The following is a 10,478-nucleotide window of genomic DNA, read 5'->3' as shown; positions in this document are numbered from 1 at the left end:
ACCCCTGTGTTTGTTTCTAGGATCCCTATTGTATTACATTAATATTTGCCTCTCCATGCACCGTAATGGGATTGATATACAAAGAAATATCTCTCTTCCTCAAAACATACACTTTGTTGTTTTGGTTTGACAAGGGCTCTCAATAATCCTAATTGGATTTGGAAAAATACATGTCTTTATGATACCTCAAGTCTTTCTATCCATGTACATGGTATATCCCTCCACTTATTCATGTCTTCTTTAATGTTCTTCAATAATATTTTGTAGTTTTCTCTATGAGAATATAGACTCCACAATATTTGTTGGTTTTGTTCACTGCTATAGCCTCGGAGTCAAGAATGGCACAGGACATAGAGCAGATGCTTAATAAAAATTTGTTGTTTAATGAAATGTCATATTTTGTTAGACATATTCCTACATAACATATTTTTGTTGCTACGAAACAACAAAAAATTTTAAATAGTTTCTAATTTTTAATAGTTATCTCCCCTGGCAGAGTGGAATCAAGGCACGGAAGGACAAAGAGCCAATACAGGGTGCAATAACGAATAAATTGCCACTTGGGGTTATATGCAGGGGAGAGAATGAATCAAATGGTTAGGGAAGAGTGGGCACTAGTAGACAGCGTTGAGGTGAGTCCTGGCGTAGAGTTGGTGCCTAAGAATTAAAGAGTGATTGAAAGGGACCAGAAATGACTGGCCATGTGACGAACTGAGCAGGTAATTTAGTGAAGGACCGTGTAAGGAAACTTAGATCCATGCACTGGTCAGAAGCTGACAACTTTTCAGATGCAGCGCTATTGGGTGCAGCCAGAGGAGGCGCTAGGCAGTGAGTGCCCACGGCTGGCAGTCAGTCTCTGGCCTGGTGTGCCCCAGGGGCGCGGAAGCATGGGGCTGGGAAAGAAAGGTTGAGGGAGTAGAAAGGTCTCGGCCACCTCGGCCAGCACCGGCTACGATCGGCTACTATCGGCTCGGCTCTGTTTGCTGCGCGGGAAGGAGTGCCCTTGCCTCATCCAATCAGAGCGGCAGAGCGTCACTCCGTCACCTTGGCAACGAGACGCACAGGCTGGAGCTGGACTCCGCGGCGGTTTGGAGCCGGCCCTGGGGAATCGTATCATGTCGCGACCTAAGGTAAGAGTGCCCCTCGATCCAGATGTTTCATCGCCCCTAGAGAGGGAGGGAAAACGCAGAGGGTTTAGAAGTTGAGGAGTCCTTCGAGGAGGGATTCCGGCTAGAATGAGAAGAAAATGATGAAATGAGAGAAAAGACTACAAGTCCCGGCATGCCGCGCGACGCCGGAGTTTCCGCGCTAGTCCAAGGAACCCAGTTTGCTGGCGGGAAATTTACGTAACTCTAGGATTCTAAACTGTACTGGGCGATTTTCGTGACCCTGAGGGACGCTCAGAATTTCTGATTTCCTGACCTGGAAAAGCTCTTAGAGATCTAGTCAGATCTAGTCACCCCACAGCCTTCTTGCTACTGGCTCATCCATCCATCTCCCAAATGCTAATTAGTGTCTTTTTCCAGGAGAGCCCAGAGTGCTGCCCAATGGGGACGCAGAGGTGAATCTGACAAGCCCCAGCCCTCTAGGAGTGCACAGGCCCATCCGTGTCCCCATTTCAAAAGTGGAAAAGATTAGACGCAGAGAGAGGAATGAATCACTCTAGAATCCAGGTCTCCCACCTCAGCCTGCTTCTTAACACGTGTTCCACCTCCATTTCTTTAATTCCCTCCTGAGGGTAATCACTCAGCAAAAGATGAGTGATTACATTGGGTCCATCCAGTTAATACAGGATAATCGCTATTTTAAAGTCAGGTGCTTCACAACTTTAATTCCATCTACAACCTTAATTTCCCTTTGCCATGTAATATAACATATTTATAGATTTGAACATGGGCACATTTTGAGGAGCATTATTCTGTTTACCACAATATACCATCATCACTTAATTGGAAAATGAAAATGTAAAAACTTATAATAGCATCGCAAAAAAAAACCCCATACCTATGAATAAATCTAATTTTAAAAGTTTAAGACTTCTCTACTGAAAACTAGAAAACATTATGGAAATAAATTAAAGACAAATTAATAAAGAGATAGACCATATTCATAGAATGATGAATACAATAATTTATGATGTTACTTCTTCCCAAAATGATCTGTACATCCAATACAATCCCAATAAAAATATCAATATACTTTTTTGGGTAGAAATTAGCAAGCTGATTCTAACATTTATATTGAAGTCAGAGGACTTCAAATTGCAAAGACAATCTTGAAAAAAAAAAGTTGGAGGACTTGTACTACCTGATTTCAAGATTTACTAGAAAGCTGATTAAGACAGAGTGATAGTGACCTAAGAGTAGACAAATAAGTCAATAGAACAGACTAGAGTCTAGAGATAGATCCATCTATACACAGGCAACTGAATTTTGACAGAAGAGCCAAAGGACTTCAGTGAGAAAAGGGAAAGTCTTTCAAGTAAAGACCCTGGAGCAACTGAATAAACATACATAAATATGAGCAAATAAAAAATATTTTACTTGGATAATGCTGGAGGACTTCGAGGGGTTGAATGGACAAAAGGGATAAAATTTCCCTTGCTGGAGTTCCTGTCATGGCTCAGTGGTTAACAAATCCGACTAGGAACCATGAGGTTGCAGGTTCAATCGCTGGCCTTGCTCAGTGGGTTAAGGATCCAGCGTTGCCATGAGCTCTGGCGTGGGCCGGTGGCTACAGCTCTGATTGGACCCCTAGCCTGGGAACCTCCATATGCCGAGGGAGCAGCCCAAGAAAATGGCAAAAAGACCAAAAAAAAAAAAATCATCTGCTTTTTTTTGGGGGGGGGGCACTTAGTTCTGCCAGTTTTGTAAAGCTGTGTTCTCTATCCCCTTCCACTGGCTCTTTGGGGGGTAGGATTATATAGTAGGCAGATTCCTAAGATAGCCTACCTAAATCACAGGTGGAGCCTGTGAATTTGATAGGATAGTTACTACCATGATTACAATATATTATGTTATTCCATCATAGTTGACTTGGACGAGGGGAGGGTTGGGAATCAGAGGGACAATGCTCCTGCTGGCCTGGAAGAGAGAAAACATCCATGTTGTAAACTGCCCGTGGGGGCCACTTTGAAAGAAACTGCAAGTGGCCTCTAGGAGCTGAAAGTAGTCCCCAGCCAATGACTAGAAAGTAAACAGGGACCTCAGTCCTACAACCCCAAGTAACAATTCTGCCGACAGTCTAGAGAATCTTGGAGAAGGACTCCAAGCCCCAGAGGAGAAATATAACCCCAGTTATCACCTTGACTATAGCCCTGTGAGATCTGGGGAGAGGATCCAGTGAAGACATGCTCAGGCTCCTGACCCATAGAAACCATGAGATATAGATTTATATTCTTTTAATACACTAAGTTTGTGATAATTTGCTATGTAGCCACAGAAAATGAATACAGATGACAAAGTCTGTCCAAGCTGCAAGGATCATTCTGCATTGGTCTGATTTTGATTTCTTTTTTTCACACCTGCCTTAGGGATCAGTCTTACTAGGACTTAAGGTCCGAACTGTTTCGGAGGAGATTAATACCTAACCCCCCTCCTTTGAGGATTTAGAAAGAACATTTTGGGTAGAAGGAATTAACATTGCCCTGAGTCATTGACTCAGCTCCTCCTGGACCATGGAGGATCAAACATTCAAGGTTAGAGTAGAAGGTCCAGATCCTTCTTACGTATCCTGCTGAGTTCAGCCCTCAAACTGGGGTTCGTAGTTGGACTTTTGGAAGATTGAAAACCAGACATTCACTATACTCGTCATCAGCATGACCGTGCCAACTTGGCCAGGCTGGACCTTAGCATCTGAGCAGTGTTGAGTTTGATAGCTTGAGTATTTTAATTTGTGCAGTAGGTTGAGCTGGGAATACAAGATAGATTTGAAGAAAGTTACATCATTTTGCTTTTCTCATTGCAGACTCAAAATTACAAGGTCCATGGATTGCCAAAGGGAAAAGAGCGGTGAGTGATCCTACCCAATCCAATATACACAGAGCTGACTGCTTCCTTCCTTCCTTCCATTCATCCATCCCTTTGTCCATCCCTCCTTCCCCCTTCTATAATAATATTAACAATAGCAGCAACAACAGCAACAACAAACAATTATTGAGCACTTAGTATGTGCCAGGCCAGGGCTAGTCACTGTACTTATATATCTTGAATACTTACCATAATTATTTGAAGTAGATACTGCTGCTAAGTCCATTTAACAGATGGGGAATCTGAAGCTCAGAGAGGCTAAGTTACTTGCTCAAGACCGTAGGATCAGTTAGTGGCAGAGCTTGTTGGTCTTCAGGACCTACGTTGTATCTAAATGTGCTCTTTTGCCTCCTTGAACAACCGTGTGAAGTTGACTGAATAACTCAAATGTCAACTCCACTCTGATCCTCTGCTTCACTCTGCATCAGTAATCTCGACGCAGGAGTTCCCTGCGAACCCAGCAGTTAGCAAATGCGACTGGCATCCATGAGCACTCGGGTTCATCCCTGGCCTCGCTCAGTGGGTTAAGGATCCAGGGTTGCCATGAGCTGTGGTGTAGGTTGCAGGCACAGCTCGGATCCCGAGTTGCTGTGGCTCTGGCATAGGCTGGCAGTTATAGTTCTGATTGCACCCCTAGCCTGGGAACCTCCATATGCCATGAGCGCAGGCCTAAAAGATTTAAAAAAAAAAAAAAGAAGACAAAAAAAATAATAATCTCGATGCAGAACTCAGCACATCTTTGGATTCAGCACACAGAATCCACGTGCACAAAGCAGGCTGGAGCAATGTAGACTTTACTGAAGATTTTTGTGGGGAGTTGGAAGAGGCAGTTTACATTGCACAGACCATGGCATGTATTTGAGATTCTTCTGTCCCCTATTTTATTAGATATTGCTATCCTTTTTAAAGTCTTTCCTGGCTGCACCGCCACGGGGAGGGCCTGTGTGGTTTCTGACCCGTCTCTCGTGCGGCACCCCTCCATCTCCTTTGCCGTCTTTCTCTCCCCACTGACTCTGTCTCTCCACTATCAAACCTTTCATGTTTGCAGGCAGAGCAATTCAGTTCTGTTCCAGAACTTACACACCAACAAAACAAAGAGCCCTTTTCTTAATACGACTCACTATCTATTTTATGAGGGCAGATATCAATTAGAAATGTGCTTAACTATAAATAAGAGGAAACCCAATTAATGGTAAATTTTAAAACTTGCGTTCTTTCCCTCTTCATGTAACAGAGAGTCAGAAGGGCTGGTATAGGGGTTCAACCATGTCAGAGCTCGTACCTGTGATTATCTTGACCTTTTCCTGATGGACACCAAGTGGCTGCTACAGCTACGGCTTTCACATCATGATTAAGATGGGAAGAAGCAGGGGAGGGAAGACTCAGGCTATCTCACTCTTGTCAAGAGAACAAACGGAGTTCCTGTCGTGGCTCAGCGGTTAATGAACCCGACCAGCATCCATGAAGTCTCGGTTCAATCCCTCGCCTCGCTCAGTGGGTTAAGGATCCAGCATTGCCATGAGCTGTAGTGTGGGTCACAGACGTGGCTCAGATCCAGTGTTGCTGTGGCTGTGGCTCAGCTCCAATTCAACCCCTAGCCTGGGAACTTCCGTATGCCATGGGTTTGACCCTAAAAACACAAAAACAAACAAACAAAAAACCACAAAAAACCCATCAAGGGTACAAACGCTTTGCAGGAACCCACGGTTCTGAGCAGTCTATGCTTTCATCTTATTGACCAGAATTGTGTCACCTGGACACCCTGGCTGCATGAGTGGCTAAGAATACAAGTTACACAAGTGGCATTATGCCATTATTATTCTGCACTCTGCTTTTGTCACACAAAATTGTACTCTCAGTATTTGTCCATGTTGGTGCGTGTAGCTCTGGATACATTTTATAAACTCTATATCTATATCTATATATAGATATATAGATATTCCATTACATACCACAAGTTATTTATTTATCTTCCTCTTGAAAGGCACTTAGGTTGAGCCTTAGTATTGCTTTCCTCCAGAAGCCGACCCTGAGACAAGGATGTGAGAGCAAGTCTTTACATGGAAGGTGGTTCCAGTAAGCATTGGCAGGGAAGCGGGGAAGTCAGGCAGCTAAGGGAAAGGAACCAATAAAAGGTGCATTATTGATGGGTTCTTGCTGTGGGCAAGTGGGTCTCCATCCCATCAGGGACTCCTATGAGAGAGTATAGAGCACACTGTAGAGTTACCCCAACTGAGTGATGAGAGGGCTGGAGGATGTGTCCATCAATTGTCCTTCAGCTGCAGTCATGATTGGTTATATGCTCTTAGGGGAGGGAAGTTCACTCCCTGGTACTTCACATCTACTGCAAGCACAGGCTGAGCAGACTAGGGGCTAGAAAAAGCCCCCAGGTCAAGAGCTGCAGGTGCTGGTAGAGGAAAGCCCTCCAATTGGCATGCACAGGGATGGTGAATGTGCAAGAGATAAAGATGAGCCAAAAGCGTGTGCTGCAGGTTACTTCCATAAAAATATGAACAATTACGAAGGAACATCCTTGTACATATATTTTGCCTAGTGCCTATGTAGGGTATAGGGCTAGACTAGACTGCCTGGTGGCAAGTATATGCACTTACTAAACACTGCCATGTGGTTCTCTATGGTGACTTCTGCCATCAGAAGAGGAGTTTCCAGGAGTTCCCGTCGTGGCTCAGCGGTTAACGAATCCGACTAGGAACCATGAGGTTGCAAGTTCGATCCCTGGCCTTGTCAGTGGGTTAATGATCTGGCGTTCCCGTGAGCTGTAGTGTAGGTTGCAGATGCGGCTCGGATCCCGAGTTGCTGTGGCTCTGGCGTAGGCCGGTGACTACGGCTCCGATTCGATCCCTAGCCTGGGAACCTCCATATGCCGCGCGGGAGTGGCCCTAGAAAAGGCAAAAAGACCAAAAAAAAAAAAAAAAGAAGAGGCGTTTCCATTTAGCATATTGTTGCCAAAACTCGAGCTTTTAGATTTTTGCCAGTCCAATATGTATGTAGGAGTAGCTGATGGCTTTTATATGCCAAATTGCTCCTCAAAAGTTTATCCAATTTACACTCTCACCGGTGTTTTGTTGGATATTTATCATTTCTCCACATTCTTGCAAACACTTGGTATTTGCCTGATTTTATTTTTTTAGTTAGTTTTTTCTAGAGGCATATGGAGGTTCCCAGGCTAGGGGTCCAATCGGAGCTGTAGTCTCCGGCCTACGCCAGAGCCACAGCAACACGAGATCCGAGGCGCGTCTGCAGCCTACACCACAGCTCACAGCAACGCCAGATCGTTAACCCACTGAGCAAGGGCAGGGACCGAACCCGCAACCTCATGGTTCCTAGTCAGATTCGTTAACCACTGCGCCACAACGGAAACTCCTGAAGCTGTGTCTCTTGATTGCTTTGGATTAAGTTTAAATACTTCAATACTTTCGAGTGGTAGTTTTTGAATTTTGAGCTCGGAATCCTTTACAATTTAAAAATTATTGTGGTCTCTAATTTTTGGTTCTGTGGCTTATACTCATCAACATTCACCATATTAGATATTTTAGGTGATAAATTTTTAAAAAATTCTTAATTCATTTGAAAAGCAATAACACACTCGTTACATAATCAGGTTAGTTAACACAGCCTTCGCCTCATGTGATTACAATTTTGTTTTTGTTGTATCAATTCTCTTAGCAACTTTTGAGTGTATCATATAGTATAGTCACCATGCTGGAATTAGGTCCTCAGAATTTATTCCTCTTATAACTGGAAATTGGTACCCTTTGACTAACATCACTATCCTTTCTTTTTTTTTTTTGTCTTTTTTGTTGTTATTGTTGTTGTTGTTGCTATTTCTTGGGCCGCTCCCGCGGCACATGGAGGTTCCCAGGCTAGGGGTTGAATCGGAGCTGTAGCCACCGGCCCACGCCAGAGCCACAGCAACACAACATCCGAGCCGCGTCTGCAACCTACACCACAGCTCATGGCAACGCCGGATCGTTAACCCACTGAGCAAGGGCAGGGACCGAACCCGAAACCTCATGGTTCCTAGTCGGATTCGTTAACCACTGCGCCACGACGGGAACTCCACTATCCTTTCTTAAACAACGGTCCAGTCACCAGTTAAGCTCATCCTATGAACTTTCAATAGCCGACATTATAGTTTTCAGTTCTAGAGTCTTCCATTTTGGTTTTTTTTTTCTTTTTTTTGAATTTCAGTGTCTTTTCCACAATAAATCATATATTTACTCATTATATCCACCTTTTGATGTGTTTTATTTAACACATTTACAATATCTGTTTAAAGTCCTTATCCAATAATTACAAGTTGTTTATGGGGTTACCTAGTTTGGCTGTCTTTCCTCTTGATTACACACTACGTTTTTCTGCTCTATTATTGAATGTCTTATACTTTTATTTTGCATTCTGAATATTGTGTATAAAAATAGTGAAAACCAAAAAATTCCACACCCTCACACATCCACACCCACACATATGTGTGTGGGTGTGTATGTGTGTGTACACACACACACACACACATATATATGTGTGCGTGTTTGTGTGTGTGTGCACATGTGCAGGCAAACCTCATTTTATTGTGCTTTGCTTTATTGCTCTTCATAGATATTTTCCAAATTGAAGGTTTGTGACAACCCTGCATCAACCAAGTCTTGGTGCCATTTTTCCAACATCATTTTTCCCTTCATGTCTGTCACATTTTGGTAATTCTCACAATACTTCATACCTTTTCCTTATTATTATTTATTGTGGTAATCTGAGATCAGCGATCTTTTATGTTACTGCAACAACTCACTATGGGCTTAGACGATGGTTAGCATTTTTTGGCAATAATTTTTTTTAGGGGCTCTCCCACGGCGTGTGGAGGTTCCCAGGCTAGGAGTCAAATCAGAGCTGCAGCTGCCGGACCACACCACAGCCACGGCAACACCCATGTTCAAGATGTGTCTGCAACCTACATTGCAGCTCACAGCTATGCTGGATTCTTAACTCACTGAGCAAGATCAGGGATCAAATCCACATCCTCATGGATACTAGTTAGGTTCATTACCTCTGAGCCGCAACGGGAACTCCTAAAAATTGAATTTTTAATTGTGGATTCATATGCAGTTGTAAGAAGTAATACAGAGTGATTTCACATGCCCTTTACCCAGTTCACCCCAATGGTAACATGGAATAAAGCTATAGCACAGTGTCCCACCAGGATATTGACACTGATAGAGTCAAAATATGCAATACCTCCATCACCACAAGGCTCCCTCATAGTGCCTTTTATAGCCACCTTCGCTTCCCCGCCCAACTTCCCTCCCTCCCCTTCCCAAAGTACCCTATCCTTAACTGCCAACAACTGCGAATCTGTTCTCCATGTTAATAATTTTGTCATTTCAAAGAGTTTTATAATGGAATCATGCAATACATACTAACCTTTTGGGATTAGCCTTTTTCGCTCAGCATAATTCTCTAGAGATACATCTGATTGTCAAGTGTATAAACAGTTCATTCCCTTTTATTGCTGACTAATATTCCATGGAGTGTTTATACCATCATGTGCTTAACCATTCACCTGTTGAAGGTCATCTGAGTTGTTCCCAGTTTGGGTCTAGTATCAGTAAATTTGTCATAAATATTCAAGTATGGGCTTGCGCATTAGTTTTCCTTTCACTGGTATAAATGCTCAGGTTTACAATTGATGGGCTATGTAGCAGTTGCATACTTAGTTTTTTGTCTTTTTAGTGCCACACCCACGGCATATGGAAATTCCCAGGTTAGGGGTCGAATCGGAGCTGCAGCTGCAGACCTACGCCACAGTCATGGCAACATGGGATCCGAGCTTTGTCTGCAACCTACCACACAGGTCACAGCAACACCAGATCCTTAACCCACTGAATGAGGCCAGGGATCAAACCCGTATCTTCATGGATACTAGTCAGGTTCGGTACTGCCGAGCCACAATGGGAACTCCTATTTTGAGTGAGTTCTTGTATAAAATATGAGGTTTAAGCCTAGGTTCATTTTTTGCACATGCATACCCAATTGCTCCAGCACTATTTATTGAAAAGGCTATTCTTCCTCCATTGAATTGCTTTTGTTCATTTGTCAAAATTCAGTTGGACATATTTGTGTGGGTCTATCTCTTGGTTCTTTGTTCTGTTCCTTTGGTCTATGTCTCTCTGCCAATACCACACAGTCTTGATTACTGTAGCTACACGATGTTTTTTTCTCTTTTTTTTGGCCTTTTTTTTTTTTCCATTTCTTTGGCCGCTCCTGCGGCATATGGAGGTTCCCGGGCTAGGGGTTGAATCGGAGCTGTAGCCGCCAGCCTATGCCAGAGCCACAGCAATGCGGGATGCGAGCCACGTCTGCAACCTACACCACAGCTCACGGCAACGCTACATGATGTTTTGAAATTGGTTGCATTTTATTTTTTCAAAATCATTT

General features: G+C 43.4%; 1 protein-coding gene across 1 annotated transcript in view; it reads left to right on the top strand.

Moving 5' to 3' along the window:
• The first annotated feature begins 1,038 nt into the window (after positions 1-1,038).
• Positions 1,039-10,478, top strand: part of TTLL9 (tubulin tyrosine ligase like 9) — a 52,780-nt gene continuing 43,340 nt past the window's right edge. Inside the window, exons 1-2 of the mRNA XM_047771367.1 lie at positions 1,039-1,130; positions 3,967-4,010. Coding sequence (XP_047627323.1) covers positions 1,116-1,130; positions 3,967-4,010 — 59 coding nt within the window. The 5' untranslated portion in view covers positions 1,039-1,115. The remainder of the gene's footprint in view (positions 1,131-3,966; positions 4,011-10,478) is intronic.

This window comes from Phacochoerus africanus, chromosome 3 (genome assembly GCF_016906955.1).
Source record: "Phacochoerus africanus isolate WHEZ1 chromosome 3, ROS_Pafr_v1, whole genome shotgun sequence".
Lineage (NCBI taxonomy): Eukaryota > Metazoa > Chordata > Mammalia > Artiodactyla > Suidae > Phacochoerus > Phacochoerus africanus.
Note: the sequence above shows the minus strand (reverse complement) of the source record. Positions and strands in the feature narration are given on the sequence as shown.